General features: G+C 45.0%; 1 protein-coding gene and 1 pseudogene across 7 annotated transcripts in view; one reads left to right on the forward strand and one right to left on the reverse strand.

Moving 5' to 3' along the window:
* SCHIP1 (schwannomin interacting protein 1) overlaps positions 1–20988 on the reverse strand; it is a 164544-nt gene that overhangs the window by 126183 nt on the left and 17373 nt on the right. Inside the window, exons 1-2 of one of the 7 annotated variants that reach the window (XM_033202948.1) lie at positions 6521–6698; positions 5283–5984 (exon numbers count right to left, since the gene is read on the reverse strand). In XM_033202948.1, the coding sequence (XP_033058839.1) occupies positions 5283–5966 (684 nt within the window). In that variant the 5' untranslated portion in view covers positions 5967–5984; positions 6521–6698. Of the gene's footprint in view, positions 1–5282; positions 5985–6076; positions 6421–6520; positions 6699–20988 lie in introns of those variants that run through there. The other 6 variants (XM_033202960.1, XM_033202932.1, XM_033202954.1 and 3 more) reach the window with 6 other exon arrangements.
* LOC117084539 overlaps positions 7365–20988 on the forward strand; it is a 41925-nt pseudogene continuing 28301 nt past the window's right edge.

The following is a 20988-nucleotide window of genomic DNA, read 5'->3' on the forward strand; positions in this document are numbered from 1 at the left end:
ACTTGAACCCGGGAGGCGGAGGTTGCAGTGAGCCAAGATAGCACCATTGCATTCCAGCCTGGGTGACAAGAGCGAAACTTCGTCCCAAAAATAAATAAATAAAGTGTATATCTGTAAAACAACTTGTACATGAGTGTCCATAGCAATTTTATTTGTAATAGCCAAAACCTAGAAACAATGCACGTGTCTGTCAACAGATGAAAATGGTATATCCACAAAATGGAATACTACTCAGCAAGCGTTGGAACGAACTACTGATATATACAGTAACATGGATGAATCTCAAAATAATCACTTTTTGAGTGAAAGAAGCCAGACAAAAATCCACACATATTGTGTGATTCCATTTTCGTATGTTAATTTTAGAAGACATAAACTAATCTATAACATAGAAATCAGATCAGTTGGTTGCCTAGGGATAAGATGGTGATATTATAAAGGAGTGCAAGGATACTTTTGGGGATGCTAAAGATGTTCATTATCTTGATTTTCATGATGGTTTCACAGGTGTGTCAAAATACATACATATGCCATACATATGTCAAAACTCATCAAATTGTACATTTTAACTATGTACAGCTGATGCATGTCAATCATACTGCAATAAAGCTATTTTTATTTTATTTTATTTTATTTTTTCATTTTATTTTTGAGACAAATTTTCACTCTTGTCACCCAGGCTGGAGTGCAATGGTGCGATCTCAGCTCACTGCAACCTCTGCCTCCCGGGTTCAAGCGATTCTCCTGCCTCAGCCTCCCGAGTAGCTGGGACTACAGGCACCCACCACCACACCTGGCTAATTTTTGCATTTTTAGTAGAGACGGGGTTTCACCATGTTGGCCAGGCCGGTCTTGAGCTCCTGACCTCAAGTGATCCGCCCGCCTCGGCCTCCCAAAGTGCTGGGATTACAGGCCTGAGCCACCATGCCTGGCCAATAAAGCTATTTTTAAAGAAAAGAGTCAAAATGGGCTGAGTCTTCAGAGATAGAGAACAGGCTAGACACGGAGGAACACACGTCCCCTGAAGGAGAGGGAGCCTCAGGGAAAAACACAGAGAAAAAGATGTGTAATTATATTCCATTTAGGAGGAAGAGTACAGTGAGGCAGTGGCCCTCCCACCCTACTTGGCGACAGGTCCACAGAGTCTTTTGAACAGGAGCAAGCGGGCTACAGTGATGCACTAAGGTCCTGGAGAAGCAGAAGAGAGAAAGCCGACTGTTTGTGGCCTGCTGTCATAAGAGGGAAAACTGTTCAATCCTGTGCACCAGAGTCACAGTAGGCAAGAAGATAAGAATTTAAGAGAAACATGAACTTCTGCAAGCAGGACTCCTAATCTGACATCAAAGGCACCAACCCCAGACCCTTTCTTTACTGTGTCTATGGCCCTTGAATTTAATAAGAGGGTTCACCCACAAGAGGGAATACAAGCCCAGGGCAGGACTGTGAGAAGCACACTGACACCAGATGAGTAGGGGCTGCCCATGGAAGGGGCACTTCTGGAAGTAGTTCTGGTTTTTGGGTAGAGCCCTTCACCCTCTCTGCATGTGTCAGGCATTTATTTGTGCCAGGCACAACGCGAACTACTGGGGAGATGGCTGCCCCAGGTGCTGACATCACAGTGGAGGGCTGGGCCAGGTGCTGGAGGTCTGTCTTGAGCTCCCAGCTCTGAGATGGAGCAAGGATCCAGTCACCAGAGTGTTTCCATCAGGACTCCTCAGGCCCCTCTAGGCTCTGACACCAAAGACAGTTCCTGACAGCATCCAAGCTCATCACCCTCCACAGCTACCAAGAGAGACATTAGTTGTTTAAACCCATCAGAAAGTGAAGGCCAGTGCTAGGTTTTAAATCCCACCTAAACATTGTGTGTTTTTAAATTTGCCTCTCAATCTTTCCTGAATTAGGGACAGCTGATTGTCATCCCATTTTTGAGACTTCAGTCATCCTTCTGTGTGCATCGCCGCAACTGAGAGGAAGGAAAGAGCACTGGATGTGGAGTGAGGAGACCTGAATTGTCACTATTCTGTTCTGCAGAACCCAACAGTATGTCATTAAAACAAAACAATACAAAAACCTGTCTGTGAAAAGAGACTCATAAGGAAGGGAGTTTTGATGATTTCCCAGTTTACTTATGTCCTTAATTCTAAGGAAGTGCAGTAAGGGACTTGTCAATAGGAAACCCTTTAAGTCTCAGGGAGATGGGAGCTGCTTCCTTTCCTCTTATTTCAAATTATTTTAAGCATTAAAAAGAGTGGGGAAAAACTAGACTGGTGTCAGAAGAAAGAACAAAACCCTGTTCATAAGTTTCTCACTGGGCCTGAGGCAAACCACTTAACCTCTCTGGGCCTCAATTTTCTCAACTGTAAAATGGGAATCAGATTAGGTGTGGGTTGTGTTGCTGTTATATTCATTCATTCATTCATTCATTCACTCATTCAATATTTGAGAACCTATTCCATCCCAGGAATGTCCCAGGCAATAGGTTATAGAGTTAAAAAACAGACAAGAACCTTGCACTCCCACCTACATTTCAGATGAACCAAAAATAGAGAACAACATAAGATAATGTCAGACAGTGACAAGCACTAAGAAAACAACACACCAGGAGTGCTTGAGTTGGGGTGGAGTGCTGTTACTTTACTTTAGGAAGGGTGGTGGGGGACAGCTTCTCTGAACTGGTGAGACTTGAGCTGAGTCTGGAATGATGAGAAGGAACCAGACACTTGCCTCCAAGCAGAGGTAACAAAAGGGCAAAAGCTCTGAAGTAGGAATAGGCTTACTTGGTGAAGAGAAGCTATCCCCTTTTCATTGTATACCCCACTGCTAGTGGTGTGTATTAATGCCACTTAAATATATTCATACAAGACATTTTAAAGAGGGGTAAAATATCATTGGACTTGAACAATTCCCTCAAGGCCGGCCTTCTCTTCCACATCGCTCCTTTGTTGTTCTCAGATTTCTGTCCTCATGGTCATAAATTTCCTTACTTACTCCAGGCAGCACTAAACAGGATTTAAGTCAGTGCTTTTCAATCTTTTATAACAGCGACCCATAGTGAGAAGTAAACTTTATGTTGCAACCCAGCATACATATAAAACTAAACAAAAGTTTTAAAAATCACCAACTTTACTATGACTCCCTGCAATACACTATCAAACATTCTATTTTATTTCATTTTTTTAAAATGCTAAGGTGATTTCATGGGTAACTTACTGTTTGTAAAACACTATTCTAAACCAACATTGACTAGTAATTTTATTCAAACACAAACCAAAACATGAAAAAATACAGCATTAACCTCAAATGCCACCTCCTTCTCCCTTTTTTCTGTACACATCCTTGCTTTGACACAATTGAAATCTAAATTTCTCTGTGTAACTTGTAGAGGAAATGACCAGAAGAGGCATTTCCAGGAAAGCTGGAAGTGAAGGAAAGAAACCCAAATATGCAAATATGCAAACTGTTCACTAGGTTTCAAAGACCATTGGTTTCAAAGACTGCCCAAGAAGAAAAGATTCATAGTCTTCACAATAACCAGAAGAGGTGTGTATGTGTTGGGGGTGGGGGTATGAGGTGGTGCTAGGTAAGCCATCAAATTTTAAGTTCCTGGGGGGAAGGCAGTCTGTATTCCTACCTTCCCTCACCAGAATTTCAGCCCCATGTGGACTGATATGTAACCACAGCACTCAGAACCATCCCTGGCACACAGCACATACATGGGAGCTCAAAAACAATTTGTTTCACAACTTTAGAATAATGGAGCTCACTGTCACCATCAAACCCTAACTTTGCACGTATGCCCAATTATTAAATGTTCCTGGAATGTATAAATGTCATGCAATAGTAAACTAACCTCTTGCTTATTTCCCAGTCATTGTTCAAGCCCGGGTATTAATGAGGTATTTTTCTCAAGCACCAAGTGGGAAAAGGATATTTTCTATTGCAAGGTACAAGAGACAGTATTGGCTGTAATGGAAAGATTTCACCTCTGTTAGTGGTTATGGTAAACTCCTAAACAGCTGGGATTAAAATAAGCATGTTAATTTCATAAGTAGTTTCCCAAGGGAAACTAACCAGCAGGCTGTCAGCCAAGGGTTCTCTCTGATAGAACCACGGAAATTTCTCTATGAAACAGTTACCATCCTCACCCCTGAAGTCAGAAGTGCATGCACCCAATTTTCAGGAGCTCCGGGGTCCTGGTGTCGCAAAAATTACACCTGCAAGGCAAGCATTTTCCCACCTGCCACACAGCTGTCACACACAGAAAGCAGCTCCTTTCAACTATGCCCTTCAGCCCTAATTAGGGTCATCATTAATGATTTCAAATTACAACTGTTGCTTTATCTCAAAACAGTGCTAAACAGGGGAGCTACATTCATGATGGTTCTTTTAAGTCATTTATCTGCTCTTCTCTCAGGGGCAAAAAAGATGTTGAGACAAGTGTGAACCTGCCAGAGCTTCTTATTGTAGATGCAGCCCTCCTCTCCTCCCTCCCTCTTTTCCACTCCAGCACCCCTCCCGGTCTGGCTTTCCTGAATTGAGGCAGTAGCCTCCGGTAAGAAACTGTAAGTGGCTCCGTTATCAAAACAAGGAGGGATTCACAGCAGAGGGAGTGAGTCAGGCGATCGAGGGAAGAACCCCTCCCTTATCCTGACAGGTCCATTTACCCCGTTCCCCCAGGTCAACAATAACTCGGGTTTCATAAAGGAAGAAAGTCTTAGAGGAGGAAAATCAATCTATCCAAATACAGGAGCATCTGCTTAACCCAAGACGGAACGAACCCCGCTGCCAGACCGGTGGTGTGGGCAGGAGAATGTGTGAGTGTGCATAGGGACAAGCCTATATACAGATGACACATTAGTGGCAACGAGAGGAGAGCCGCCACGATTGACAAAGCCACAACTATTACGATTTGAAATATCCCCCGCAGGCACTGACTTTTGGTGCCAGAATCTCCCCGGATTTATTTTCAGGCAAGTGACTCACAACCTGGTCTCCATAAGTAATTCCATTAAAATGAGTCGCCGGTTCCACTAACCCGACTTTCCGCTGCCCTCTGGCTGCTCCTCCTTCCTCTCCGCCCATCCTGCAAACCCAGACAGCTCACAGACCGAGAAACCTTATCCCCAAGGGAGTAGACGGCGGGCTCTCCGGCCTGGCCCCCACCCTCCAGGAAGAATGAATGGGGCCGCGGGCGGGCGGGAGCGCAGGGAGGGGGCGTGCGGGCTGTGCGCGGGGTGTGTACGAGTGTGTGCGCGCGTGGGCACGCACCCCGGCCAACTTACGGAGGTGGAGTTGGTCCTCGCCTGGCCCTGTTTCCGTACCTCCTGCTCCCGGAACTGCAGCCCAGCCAGATGCTTCTCCAGTGCCTCCCAATCCATAGGTGGCACCGGCGGCTCTTCGGGGACGCACGTCCCGCCGTCTGGGGGCTGAAGGCAGAGCCCCCCAGCCGCCGGGCCGCGGCCACTGCGCCGGCTCCCAGCCGGCTGGGGCTTTTGGATCGCCCGGCGGGGGCCCCGGGAACTGCTCGGCCGGCCAGCCACCACCACGTTGCCATTGTGCCTAAGGTCCTGGGGGTCGTGCTGGTGGAGGTTGCCGTTGGGCACCGGGGGCGGCATGGCGGTGGTGGCGCTCCTGCCCCCGCCCCCGCCGCTGCGGGTCCTGGCGCTTACGTACCCCGGCTCCCGGGCCGGACAGCGGTCATCCCGGTACCCTCGCTGGTCGCGCTCGTCCTCCTCTTCCTCCTCCTCCCCATCCTCCTCCGGCGCCCACTCATCAATCACCTTCTTCTGGTAGACCGGGAAGGGCTCCTCATAGTCCTCCAGGGCAGACACCAAGTCCAGGCTGCCCCCCGGCGACGATGAAGATTTGCACTCGGAGCAAGGGGTCACTTTGGTGGAGTTGGACTGTGAACTGGCGCGGCTGCTGCTGCTGCTGCTGCTGCTGCCGGCGTCACTGCCTAGATCCATCCCATCCTCTCGGTAATCCTGCGGGGAGGAGGTAGAGAGTGAGCCGCTGGGCCGAGCCTGCTCCAGCCTCCCGCCGCCCGCCGCGAAAGCCCCGGCCCAGTGCCCCGCACCCTGCGCCCGCTGGGTCCGAGGTGCGTCCCCCAAGGAGGCCTGGGGGCGGGAGCCAGCACCAGCCTGAGGCTTCCCTTCTGCCCGCCGTTCCTCTCGCACAGCCAGACTTCCTGCCGGTAACTAACCCTCAAATTAGCAAAGGGGTGCCCAGCCACCAGCGCGTACACTTTTCATACGAGGGGCCCCGCGGCGCGTGCAGACTTTGTATTAACCATTTTGCGCCGGGCGCGCCCCTTTACCCCGCCCCAAGGATTCTCCGAGAACCAGACACTTTCCCAGGAAATTATAATTCCCTGGGGGCGGGAACTGCGAAGAGGGTGGGCGGCTACTAATTTCGCACCTCGCTCTAGGCGCTGAGACCACCCCCCGCCTGGCCCCGCCCCGCCCCGCCCCTTCCCCGCCCGCGGCTGGGAGACCCGGTCCGCGCTGGAGCTGAGCTTTACTTTCTAAGGAACTGCTGGCAGTCCGAGGACTCACTGCCGCCTCCGCGCCTCTCTGGTCGGCCCCTCCTCCCACCCACCGGAAGGTTCGGGGTGGGGAGCGCCCTCGGCCCGCGCCGGGCAGGGTGGTCCTCCGCCTCCCCAAAAGGTGTTCCTGGCCGGGGCGCGGCGGCAAGTCGCTGCAGACGCCGCCACCGCCCTAGGGGAGGGAGGACGCGCCCTCCTGGCGGCGGAGCCGGTCCCGCCACCGAGCATGCCCAGAGGCTGCCGGGCGCGGCGCAGTCCGCAGTCCGGGTTTCCGCGGCAGCGGCTGGAGCGGGAGGCAGGCTGGGATGGGATTGGAGGGGCCCAGGATAGGCCCAAAAGAAGGGGGCACTGGGCGTTAGGGGCGCAGATCCAGCCAGTTAGCAAGGGCAGCGCGCTGGGGAGAGTGGTGTATTTTTACGCCGACACCCGTATTTTCTTGGCGTGCCTCAAGCCGTCTCTGCGTGACTCGTTACCCCGCCGAGGCCACCCGGCACCCCAGAACACGAGCCTGGCACCTCCTATTCCACGCGGAAATGCCCGAGTGACCCTGTGAAGGACCTCCCTCCCCTCACACACGCACATACACAAGCCCATGTGGGAGCCCGAGTGACGTGTGCTCGGTGGTCATGCACCATCATTTCCCTTCCACCTTCCTCCTCGCATCTTCCTCTCCCTCCACTGCACAGCTCCAGCCGCCCTGCCGCCGCCGCATCCCCTTCCAAGTTCAGGCTGCGGGTAGAACCTGTTGCTTTAGCTCACGTTTCCTTTCCCCTCCGGGCTGCACGCTGAGGATGACCTCAGCGAGGTGTGTGTAGGGGGAATGGAGGGTAAGTGCGAGAAAGGACTCCTGTCTGGCAAGGAGACGGAGGAAGCGGATGGGGGCGAATGTTCTAAAGGGTTGGGCAAGCCACCAGAGACTCCGCCACCTCCAATCAAGGGGACCTTAAAGGAGGGGAAGAGGTAGATACAAGTGAGGGTGCCCCTGGCACATCCGCTGCCTTTGCTTCCTTAGATATTTCAGGTACCTGAGTCAAAGAAACCTATGCTGGTGTTTTCAAAAATGTACGGGCTGCCTGAGTCTGGCAGCTAATCTCCTTTGGAAGAAGGTTCTGTGAAATGAAAAATACCAACACTTGGAAAAACATAGATGCGTCACAGAGCACCTACTAAGAATTTCCTGTGAACCAACCATTCTGACCTGTAAGAACTGGGAAACTAGGAAATGCCCTTTTCTCTGTGGTGATGGTGAAAAATATTACTTAATTTTATAACAAATTGGAGAGAACCAATTTCTCTGAACCTCCAGATGTGGGCCTGTTGCTAATTATTCCCAGTGAATTCTAGCCTGGACCAAATGACTTCCCTGGCGTGGCACAGTCCAGATGGAAGAACAGGGGAATGCATGGGATTCCTAAGTAGGGAGTGGCTGCCATCCTGAGTATTCTTCTAAGCCCTAGTGGAATGTGGTGCTGAGACCCTTTTTGAAGTGATTTCTGTGACGCACGACTCTCCTGTCCTAGGTAGACCTGAGCCAGGGAAGATAATCTAACCTCTCAACTCCTCTGGAAGCAACAATCTTAGGAATAACTGGAAAAGGGGCCTTCTGGTCTGGCCAGCTCTTTTGTAAAACGTTACTGATGATTATTTAAATTGTCTTTTATGGTAACATCTGTAAACAGCCTGTCTTGTGCTCCAAATATGGTTTGATTTTGAGATTGCTCTGGAGCCCTGCCTGCCACTCCAGCGGGTGGAGGTGGCCCTGTGAGTAGGAAGATGTGAGTAGGAAACATTTGATGTGCTGGGAATTAGATAGCTGTTTTTCAGTTCACCATATGACCTGGCATGGCTTAGATCACAAAAAACTCCCTGCTTTGTGGCAGGACACAGGTAGACAGATAAGTACTGATCACCTGGGGTGTGATCATCACCTGGGGTGATGAGAGAGAGCTGTGGTTTCATTCCAGGTTTTGAACATTAGGACCTCCTCAGCCACCCACCCAGACTCCCTCTGAGCTCTGGGCTCATCCCCCTGTTGCCCAGATGGTCCATGTTCAGGGAATGCAAAATAAGGCCTAAGAAAAATGTTTGGCAAAGAAAGTCTACTGCCAAAAATGCATGGCATTTCAAAGCCAAATATAAACATCTTTGAATTACCTGTACTTTTAAATTATTTTCCGACCAGATATTTCTGGATCAGATGAGAAAGTACCAGGTTTCCCTTCTTTTCTCTTCACGCAAGGTGCCTGGCTAGCCCAGTTTCCTTTCTGTTTCCAGCCTTCCATCTCCTGCCAGGAACCCTCCCACTTTGGAACAGGAAGCTCTGCCAACTCCTAGGCCCAGCAACAGCCTGCAGATATGTCCAGCAGGATAGGGAGATGATTTGCAAAGTGATTGAAAGATTCTGTCTTCCTGTTTACAGGACCATTTTTTCAAGTTAGGGGCTTGGAGTTTTCAGACTTAGATTTGTCTCCTGAAACCTTTGTAGATTAGACATCAGAGGTGTGGGATAAGCACCTTCATGCTCTGGCTCCAGCACCTTTCCCCATCAATCAACAAGTCCTGTCAATCTACCTAAGTACAAGGTCCCTCTCAAATACCCACTGTCCCCACCCTATGGGCTGCTGTGTCCTGAAATTACTAAATAGTTTCCCAACTGATTCCTGCCCATTCTCTTCATGCAGCCAGAGTAGCCTTACTAAAATGCAAACCTGAACAAGTTTCTCCTTTGCTTCATTAACTACTCCCCTACCTACCCAGGTCTACTCACTGCTCTTTTTTTTTTTTTTTTTTTTTTTGAGGCGGAGTCTCGCTCTGTCGCCTGGACTGGAGTGCAGTGGCCAGATCTCAGCTCACTGCAAGCTCTGCCTCCCGGGTTTACGCCATTCTCCTGCCTCAGCCTCCCGAGTAGCTGGGACTACAGGCGCCCGCCACCTCGCCCGGCTAGTTTTTGTATTTTTAGTAGAGACGGGGTTTCACCGTGTTAGCCAGGATGGTCTCGATCGCCTGACCTCGTGATCTGCCCGTCTCGGCCTCCCAAAGTGCTGGGATTACAGGCTTGAGCCACCGCGCCCGGCCTACTCACTGCTCTTAAAGGAACTATTTCTCCTCCTCCACCCCACTTCTTTTGGTAAATTTTTACTCATCCTTCAAGTCTCAGCTTAAATGTTACTTCCTCAGGGAAAGCTTGCCTGATTCTCTACACCTGCCCTTACTGGGTCAGGTGACATTCGCATGTGCCCATGACTCTCACTGCATATTGAGTTGCTGTTTAATTGCTAATCTTCTCTACTGGACTCATGATAGGAAATACATTTTATATCAAAACACAGGCCACACATTCATATAAAAGTATATGCAAGGGAAAGAAAGTTTCATAAAACTCTTATTTTATAAAATCATATCGAATTCATGTAAAACTAAATCTAGTCACACCTTACTGCATTGACTTCCCAACGCTTAGATGGGTCAGGGCTTCTAATGTGAAAAAAATACTCTAAATTCCATGAAGTGGGGGACAATTTCCCTCATTCACGGTAATTGGAATGGAATAAGAGCTTAATAGGTATTTGTTGCTGGAATTATTAATGGTAATATCTAATTCATATCATCCTCAAAGATCCTATGAAGAAACTACTATTATCCCTACTTACAGATGAGGAGGCTAAAGACAGTGAGGTTAAGTAACTTGCCCAGTGTCAAAAAGCTGGTAAGGTAGATGGCAGAGCCAGGATTTGAGCCTGAGTAGTTTGCATTCAGAATTCTCGTCCTAGTCACTCAGCTTAGTATCCTTTGGTCAAGGTGCATATGAATGAATTTACCAAGCAAAAATGTCAGAAAGGGTCTCCTTGCAGCAACTTCAAACTATATCTCAGTCTGCCCTGCAGAGGCTCCTTGGGCAGTATTTATGTCTGTGCAGTGAAGAAGGCATCTGGCAAGAACAGCTGTTCCCCTTTGCTCACATGTGCTCAACTTCCTTAACCACCAAGTCCAGCAATATTTAGCAAGTAGGGAGATTTAATTGTGTAAAGGAAGAGTATAGATACTTCCAGAAATGCAGTTTCACATTGTTGTGAACTATGTGCTGTATGTCCCCCTACCCCCCGCAAAACAAATCCTTTAAAAAGAAAGCCACCATGAGATTGGGGTATTTATTTTGTCATCAATAGGAAACTGTCAGGATTAATACTCAAAGATAGGGGTAAGAAGATCGTGTTCCTCAGGGGTCAGTGCTATTTATAGGATTTTAATCTGTAAAGGCAACATTTTGAGAAAGGACATGATTGAAATATTTGAATCAAAGAGTATGAATAGACAGGAAAATATTTATTTGCAGAATTTCCAGACTAATCCTTATATTATTAGCCCTGATGCTGAACCTTAAGTTGTGGCATTTAGAGTAATAAAGAAATGGTTGGCAAAGGGTTTGTATTTCATCTTTATTACATGAATTGCATGCAGGTCACATGCAGTACACAGATGTTCTCCTATTTCATCACCTGAATATAACTACATGGAGATATTTAACAGCTCTGTGGGGTAAAGTGTCCTGGATACAGAACATCTGGGGTTTGTTTCTGGCCCTATCTCTAACCAACTTTACGACCATAGTTTCCTCATGAAGGAGCCCAGACACATGATCACAGTGTTCGGCAAATAGTAACAATTAATTAAATGAATAAATAATGAGTGAACTAAAAAGCTACCTCCAGCTTGAAGACTATGGATTGCATTCTAGAAACAATGAGGAATATAGTATAAAAATGTCTCTGAATATTTTCATCACCTTTCTTGTTGGTGATATAAAGTTGGTTCCTCCACTAATTAAAAATCAAGGTCTATCTCTCTTAGGCAGGTTGGCCTTCTTGGATGCATGGTAGTTCTCTTTTATTTCTGTAGAGCCAATGGGTTAATCTTACTAGTCTATACATGTAGATACTTTGGAGATGGATTCTATGTACATCTAAAATTATTTTCTTCTCACTTTCACTTACAGAGCTATATTTTAATGAAAATATTTCCTTTAAAAAATTAACATATTAAATGTTTTCATCTTCTAGCAAACCATGAGATTATTATGTTTGTTTTCTACATTTTCCTCAATTAAAAAAAATGAAATGGAAAATATAGGCAAAATCGCACTTAAAAGATATCTCCAACGACCTACTTTCCAAACTTGAAACCAGGACACATGGCTTGACAAACACTATAGTGCTTACAGAAAGTAGGTGAATGTATGTTTGAAATGAAGATTATCCTGAACGATCAGTAGACATTGGCAAATGAAGCAAACCTAACTGCAGCAGAGGGATGGTGTCTTTATCAGAGAAGAGTCACACAGAGGGTGTCAGTCAGGACCTCAGCACGTGGCTGCACAGATTGTGCCCTGTATAGTGCCAGGATTGTGAACTATACAACAGGTCTCTGCCAGGAGGGACCATTTGGCACCATTCACATAGATGGCAATGTGAATGGTGCCCTCTGGAGTTATGCAGTGCACAATCTGCACAACAGTACACAGAATCTCTCCAATAATTCCATTGGTAGGAAATGTGCTGTCTTCACAAGATTGGAAAAGGCAGCCTGCTGTTCTTTTTTAAATAAAATCATTCCTCAGATTGGATGGCAATGACAAAAATTCAAATAAATTATTGTGTTTTTTCCTTTTCCAGAAGTTCTTTGCCACTAAATTCTACTTTCCTTAAGTTCCTAGCAATTCTTAAAAATGTAAGTCTGGGCCAGGCACGGTGGCTCATGTCTGTAATCCCAGCACTTTGGGAGGCTGAGGAGGGCGGATCACGAGGTCAGGAGTTCGAGACCAACCTGGCCAATACGGTGAAATCCCGCCTCTACTAAAAATACAAAAATTAGCCAGGCATGGTGGTGGGTGCCTATAATCCCAGCTACTCAGGTGGCTGAGGCAGGAGAATCTCTTGAACCCAGGAGGCGGAGGTTGCAGTGAGCCAAGATCACACCACTGCACTCCAGCCTGGGTGACAGAGCAAGACTGTCTAGAAAAAAAAAAAATGCAAGTCTGTAAGTAACTCTGAACTTAGTTTTTGAGCTTCATTGAAGAGAATAAATTGAACAAAAGGGCATTTAGAAAAAGCTGGGGAAGTTTGTAGACAACTGCAAGGGTCAGGGAAGCATTGTAAGTCATAGGCATGGAAGCCCATGTATACATGACTCTAATATAAGATGAAATATCTCCAGAACTGCATGCCCTCTACTTTAAAGTGTTTAGCTTATCAAAGAGGAACATTTTCACAAGATACTCTAGGAAGTAAAAACCCTATTTTGGTCATGTCTTGACATAATTCTGGAAACCTTATAAAGTCAGAAAATAGCTACTGGCATTGTCAGTGCCACACAGCAGTAGGCATGGAGGTAGCTTGGTGGGACAGGGAGAACTCTTCAGGATACTTGGCTCTGCCTCTGACTAGCTCTGTGTTTATGGGCAAGACCATCCCTGCAGCTAGCTCTCTGGGCCACTGACTTCCTCCTGAAAGCAGAGTTGTATGAAATTGTCTGAGGCTTAGAAACTGCCAGAATTTCATGGGCTGTAACTTAGATGCCTCCAGGGGCCAGGCAGGTGAGGTAAATGAGTGAAGGGGGCACCAGGGTGACAGGGAGTTCCAGATCTGAGTCATTAAGTCACTGAACCACACAGCACAAAGGTATCTGATATGATTTAGCTGTGTCCCCACCCAAGTCTCATCTTGTAGCTCCCATAATTCCCATGTGTTGTAAGAGGGACCTGGTGGGAGATGATTGAATCATAGGAGTGGGTCTTTCCTGTGCTGTTCTGATGATAGTGCCAAGGTCTCATGAGATCTGATGGTTTTAAAAAAGGGGGTTTCTCTGCACAAGCTCTCTTTTTGCCTGCTGGCATCCACACAATATGTGACTTGCTCCTTCTCGCCTTCCACCATGATTGTGAGGCCTCCCCAGCCATATGGACCTATAGTCCAATAAACCTCTTTCTTTTGTAAATTGCCCACTCTTGGGTATGTCTTTATCAGCAGCATGAAAATGGACTAATACGGTAAATTTGTACCAATAGAACGGGGCCCTGCTGAAAAGATACCTGAAAATGTGGAAGCGACTTTGGAACTAGGGAACAAGCAGAGGTTGGAACGGTTTGGAGGGCTCAGAAGAAGACAGGAAAATGTGGAAAAGTTTGGAACTTCCTAGAGATTTGTTGAATGACTTTGCCCAAAATTCTGATAGCAATATGGACATTAAGTCCAGGCTGACTGAAGTGATCTCAGATGGAGATGAGGAACTTGTTGGGAACTGGAGCAAAGGTGACTCTTAGTATATTTTAGCAAAGAGACTGGTGGCATTTTGGCCCTGCCCTAGAGATTTGTGGAACTTTGAACGTGAGAGAGATTGTCTAGGGTATCTGGCAGAAGAAATATTAAGCAGCCAAGCATTCCAGAGGTGACTTAGGTGCTGTTAAAAGCATTACATTTTAAAAGGGAAACACATCATAAAAGTTTGGAAAATATGTAGCCTGACAATGCAGTAGAAAAGAAAAACCCATTTTCTGAGAAGAAATTCAAGCTGGCTCCAGAAATTTGCATAAGTAACAATGAGCTGAATGTTTATCCCCAAAACAATGGGGAAAAATGTCTCCGGGGCATGTCATAGGTCTTCATGGTACCCCTTTCCTCACAGACCCTGAAGCCTAGGGGGTGAAAGTGGTTTTGTGGGCCGTGGGCCAGGCCCAGGGTCCCTGTGCTGTGTGCAGGCTAGATACTTGGTGCCCTATGTTCCAGCAGCTCCAGCCATGGCTGAAAAGGGCCAACATAGAGCTCAGGCTGCGTCTTCAAAGGGTACAAGCCCCAAGCCTTGGCAGCTTCCATGTGGTATTGAGCCTGTGAGTGCACAGAAGTCAAGAACTGGGGTTTGGGAACCTCCACCTAGATTTCAAAAGATGTATGGAAATGCCTGGATGCCCAGGCAGATGTTTGCTGCAAGGGTGGGGCCCTCATGGAGAATCTCTGCTATGGCAGTGTGGTAGGAAAATGTGGGGTCAGAGCCCCCACACAGAGCCCCCACTGAGGTACCATCTAGTAGAGCTGTGAGAAGAGGACCACCATCTTCCAGACTCCAGAATGGTAGATCCACCAACAGCTTTCACTGTGCACCTGGAAAAGCCACAGACACTCAGCAACAGCCCGTGAAAGCAGCCAGGAGGGAGGCTATAGCCTGCAAAGCCACAGGAGCAGAGCTGCCCAGGACCATGGGAACCCACCTCTTGCATCAGTGTGACCTGGATGTGAGACATGGATTCAAAGGAAATCATTTTGGAGCGTTGATATTTGACTGTCCTGCCAGATTTCAGACTTGAATGGGGCCTGTAGCCCATTTGTTTTGACCAATGTCTTCCATTTGGAATGCCTGTATTTACCCAATGCCTATACCCCCATTGTATTTAGGAAGTAACTAACTTGCTTTTGATTTTACAGGCTTATAGGTGGAAGGGACTTGCCTTATCTCAAATGAGACTTTGAACTATGGACTTATGAGTTAATGCTGAAATGAGTTGAGACTTTGGGGGACTGTTGGGAAGGCATGATTCGTTTTGAAATGTGAAGATACGAGATTTGGGAGGGACCAGGGGCAGAATGATATTGTTTGTTTCTGTGTCCCCACCCAAGTCTCATCTTGTAGCTCCCATAATTCCATGTGTTATAGGCAGGACCCAGTGGGAGATGATGGAAACATGGGGGCAGGTCTTTCCCCACTTTTCTCATGATAGTGAATGGGTCTCACAAGATCTGATGGTTTCAAAAACAGGAGTTTCTCTGCACAAGCTCTCTTTTTGCCTGCTATCATCCACATAAGATGTGACTTGCTCCTCCTTCCCTGCTGCCATGATTGCGAGGTCTCCCCAGCCATGTGGAACTGTAAGTCCAATAAACCTCTTTCTTTTGTAAATTGCCCCATCTTGGGTATGTCTTTATCAGCAGTGTGAAAATAGACTAATACAGCATCCAAATTAAAATTCGGAATGAAAAGCAGGTTTCATCCTCAACTCATCCCTAGATCACCACTTGGACCTCTGCTCTTAGCTCCAGATTTCCAGAGTTCCAAGTCTACATGACCATGAAAGAGTCAGGGAGACTGTACATCTTGGCTTGGGCTGGATGGTCCTGCTTTAAACCTGTTGTCCTGGCATAACTATAATGGCACCCTCCTTCACTCTCAAAAGTGTCCTAGTTTACATGAGAAGTCATACAGCCATCCAAAGTAAGGGGGAATCAGCAGTGACCTAACACAAACTTTTGGGAGCAAGTTCATTTATTCAAATTTGTGCAAGCCTTCAGATGAAGCTAAGTAGGTTTGGCATTGTTTTGTAAGTATAAAGATAATTAAATAAACTTCCAAAATATCCCAACAGAATGGTTCAATAAAAGCAGTATGTCATGAATTTTAAAATCACAGACAATATAGGAAAGGCTATCAATATGTGAAAAATGTTGAAATTCACTAATAATCAAGAAAGAAATTTCAGTAACAATGAGGTAACATTTTGCCTGCCAGAGTAGTTAAAAATTATTTAAAACTCTAATATCCAGTATCAAGATAGGTGATCAAAGGAACTCTCATATACTGCTGATAGGTTTATAAATTGGCTAATACAAACTTTCTGGAATGATATTTGACAACATGTTTTAAACATCTTTATGAAGTTTATGTCCCATAACCTGTTATTAATTCAACAAATACTATTGAACACCTACTACGTGTCAGGCACTGAGGGATAAAGTAGTAAAAGAGACAGATGCTATTTTCTCCAACTGAGATTTCAGTCTAGTGGAGGAGCAGACATTCCAGGGAAAAAATATACAACAATTTAAATTACAGTTTGCAATAAATACCCAAAAAGTAGACTCAAATGATACTAAGAGAGCATGTGGTTAGTGCATGCATTGGGGGAGGTATCAGGAAATGGGTTGAGCAGCTGAAGACGGAGGGAAAGGTGAATAAAGTCTTATAAAGCCTTGAATAAAGGTTTTGAGGATGGAAGAAGCTTACCACATTGGAGTAATGGGAAAGAACCACTAGGTTGGAGTAAGAGAGGAAGGGGAAAAGTGGCAAGCTGATGGTGGAGAGTGAGGAGGGGTTGCAACTAAGATCTTCATCCTAATAGCCACTCAATGATTGTGAAAGCAGACTGGTATTTTTGAAACCCTCTGCGTGGTGGAGAACTGAGAAATGATAAGGTCAGAACAAGGCTGGTGCAGAGAGACTAATTAGGAAATACGTATAGCAGTCCAGGAAGGAGATGATGGTGGATTCAATGAGGATTGGGAAGACAGAGAGAAACAGAAATACTAAAGATATTTAGGAAGTAGAATCAACAGGATCTAGTGACTAAATAGATGGGGGTGGTGAGGGAGAGAAATGTAACTGATGGGTTCCAATTTTGTGTCATAAGCAACTTGGTGGAAAGATGGTGTCACTTTACTGAAATGGGTAATAGGAGGAGGAGGTTTTGGTAGGGGAGAAGAAACAGGGAAGATAGTGAATCCTTTTTGGATGTTCTATATCTAAGATGTTATAAGACATACAAGTGGAGATGACAAGTATATTTAGCTATATAAGTTTGGAGCTTAGCAGAGAGATCTGGGGCTGAAGATATAAAGATGGGAATCATAGCATATGGATGGTATTTGAAAGCTTGGGTTTGGGTGACATGATCTTGAGACAAATATGGAGTGAGAAGAGAAGGCCAAGTTTCTAGTCCTAATGGACTCTAGCACTTATAGAACTAGGAGAAGAAGCATGAATTTTTAAGGAAGACAAGGAGCAGAAACGGGGAAGGGCCAATAGTTACTGTTCTAGTAATATAGCCTAGGGATACGGAAATGAGGATCTAGATTTATGCATGAAGAGGCTCATTGTGGCATTTACAGTAGTGAAAATTTCAAATGTCAAAAAATAGATATTTACCTACATTGTGACACATTAATTCTGGGGAATAAATGCAGTCAAATAAGATGCATTTGAAAATTATAACATTAACTGAAATTATAAGGTTTGGATCTGCATCCCTACCAAACCTCATGTTGAATTGTAGTCTCCAGCTTTGGAGGTGGGACCTGCTGGGAGTTGGTTGGATCATGGGGGTGGATATCTCAGGAATGGGTTAGCACCATCCCCTTGGTGCTGTTCTCGTAATAGTGAAATCTCGAGAGAGCTGGTTGTTTAAAGGTGTGCAGCACTTCCCCCCACCCCACTCTCTCTTGCTCCTGCTTCCACCATGCGAGACACATTGCTCCCACTTTACCTTCTGTCATAAGTAAAAGCTCCCTGAAGCCTCCCCAGAAGCAGATGCTGTGAGCCAATTAAACCTCTTTTCTTATAAATTACGCAGTCTCAGGTATTTCTTTATAGCAATACAAGAACAGACTAATACAGTGAATAAAAGAGGGTATAAATTATACATACAACATGATAACATTTAAAAAATTAAATGGTTATATGCCTAGAAAAATCATGTAGTAGAATGTTAACAGAAGTTAACTATGGATGGTAAGATTGCAAATGATTTCTTACCTTTGTATCTATTTGTATTTTTTAGTTTCTTTGCAATAATCACAAGATTGGTGGTGTTTTAGTCTAGTCTTTCACCACTATAAAGAAAAGAGGTTTATTTGGCTCACAGTTCTGTAGGTTGTACAGAAGGGGAGGCCTCAGGAAACTTACAATCATAACAGAAGGTGAAGGGGAAACAGGCACATTTTACATGGCCAAAGCAGGAGGAAGAAATAGAGCTGGGCCTGGGTTGGGGGTGGGTTGGGGAGGGTGCTACACACTTTTGAATGACCAGATCTTGTGACAGCTCACTCACCATCACAAGAATAGCCCTGAGGGGATGATGCTAAACCATGCATGAAGTATCTGCGAAGTATCCACCTCTATGATTCAATCACCTCCCACTAGGCCTCACCTCCAACACAGGGGATTACAATTCAACATGAGATTTGAGGCCAGGCATGGTGTCTCACGCCTGTAATCTCAGCACTTTGGGAGGCTGAGGCAGGCGGATCACGAGGTTAGGAGATGGAGACCATCCTGGCTAACACGGTGAAAGCCCATCTCTACTAAAAAATACAAAAAAATTAGCTGAGCATGGTGGCAGTCGCCTGTAGTCCCAGCTACTCTGGAGGCTGAGGCAGGAGAATGGCGTGAACCTGGGAGGTGGAGCTTGCAGTGAGCCCAGATCACGCCACTGCACTCCAGCCTGCGGGACAGAGCGAGACTCCGTCTCAAAAATAAAAGAAATAGTTGTTCAGAAGAACTGGAATTACTTTCTATAAATTCTGTGGTGAATTGCTTTATAAAACAATAATTTTATAGTTATATAAATCACCCACTAATTTGAAGTTTTTGAATATCAGATTTTCTTTCCAAATATAGACTGCATCAGCACACTATGGGGTCATAAGACTGAAGGACGGATTGGCAAACTTTTTCTGTAAAGGATTAAATAGTAAATATTTTTGGCTTTGTGAGTCATATGGTCTCTGTTGCATATTCTTTTTCGTTTTTTTAAAGCAACCTTTTAAAAATGTAAAAACTTTAAACTCCCAGGCCATAAAGAATAGATGACAGGATGGATTTGGCCCACTGGCCACAGTATGCTGCTGACCCTTGGACTAAAGGATGAATTCACAACAGTGCATACGTACTTTTTAAATAAAAAGCTAACATAATATTGGAATTGTAGGTGAATCGTCTATCATTAGAGTACTAGAACCAGTTTGTATCTATTTTCAACAGGAAGCAGACTAAATGGAAAAAGTCTAAAAAAGCAATACTTAAAAACAAAAAGTTTATGTGTTTTTAATGGGAAATTGATCCCATGCAATTATGTCAAAGAGTTGTTATTTTTAACCTAGAAAAGTAAAAGCAAAGGGGATTTTTTTCATAAAATGAAGAGTCTTTTAGTATTTCTTCTAAAATCTTAGGTTTTTGGTATTATGAGGGGAGTGTTGCTGTTACATACAAGAAGCTATTCAGCTGTTTATATCACAAATTTGGGAGCCATCCTTGTCTCCCTCCACCCGCTGCCCCATCACCAAATGTGGTTAATGCTGGTAGTGTTCTGAGCAGATCCTTGTTCCTGGTTGCTGTGTACACCTGACCCTACCCCTAGCTGCTGTGAGTGTTTAGCTGTGAAGGACATACAGCTGTCCTTTATGGTGAAATTTATTCCTCTGCTTTCATCAGGCCAAGGACAGACTATCTGATTCCACATCCTACCTGGCATTTTATCCCTGTCTATCCTGCTTCTCTCACTTTCTCACAAGTTTATCGCTCAATAAAGCATCAGCACCCAAATCCCTATCTCAGGCTCTGCTTCTAGGGGACCTGATATAAGACACCAAGTCCTAATGATTCCACCTTCTAAATATATTTGGCTATACACCTACTGTGTACCCACAAAAATTAAAATTGAAAAGTAAAGATATAAATTTTATACATATGCTGTATATATATGTGTATGTGTGTATATATGTGTGTACATATATATGTACACATACAGACATATATACACACGTGTGTGTGTGTATATATAGATACGTGTGTGTGTGTGTGTGTATATATATGTTTGGCTTTTTGACCAGTGCCTCTGCTTGGACAAAGGGTATTGAAGTAATCTTATAACTTTATTCTTCTCTATGAATAAACTTCTAAATTTAGTATATGATATCAATACTTTTTATGAATATAAGGAAATAGTTTCAGTGAAGTGATGCCCCAATGATCTGATAAACAAGAACTCTCATAAGGATAAACAAAGAACTTAGAAGAGGGTTAGTTTTCAACTGATATTACTGTATAGAATTATTGCTAGTATTACTAGTACTAGTGAGTAGAAACCACTGTATATCCAGTATTATCAATTTTGCTAATTGTTACTGATTATGTTTTAAAATTACACTAATAACTAATAGCCTACAAATAATCTTCTAAGACCTTTCCACTTTATTATACTATAATACGTTCATTGATGCTTAATAGGATGTGAATATTTGCTGACTCCAAAGAATACCTTTATTAGGATTTGCATATGTGTTCAATTTATCTTTTCAATTACACCTACATTAAAACCATCAAAATTAAGTTTGCAAAAACAGGCTATGTGCAAGCTGCAGAGCCTCTATGACTTGTGACCTTCTGCTCTATTGCATTTGGGTTAATGATTCACAATAACCTTCAAGAATAAGCACCGAGTAAATCAAAGGGTTCTGCATGGCTCTCTGGGAATGTTGCACACAATGCCCAGCAATCGAAAGCACGACCTAGTGCAAGATGGGAGCTGGGAGCATGATGAACACAAATCCACAGCAATGGCCAAGGAGATGGTGTTTTCCCAATGGAAACTTCACAGCTTTCCCCAACTCCATCTAAAATGGTTCTCTCTT

The sequence above is a fragment of the Trachypithecus francoisi genome, unplaced genomic scaffold (assembly GCF_009764315.1).
Source record: "Trachypithecus francoisi isolate TF-2019V2 unplaced genomic scaffold, Tfra_2.0 Lachesis_group0, whole genome shotgun sequence".
Classification (NCBI taxonomy): Eukaryota; Metazoa; Chordata; class Mammalia; order Primates; family Cercopithecidae; genus Trachypithecus; species Trachypithecus francoisi.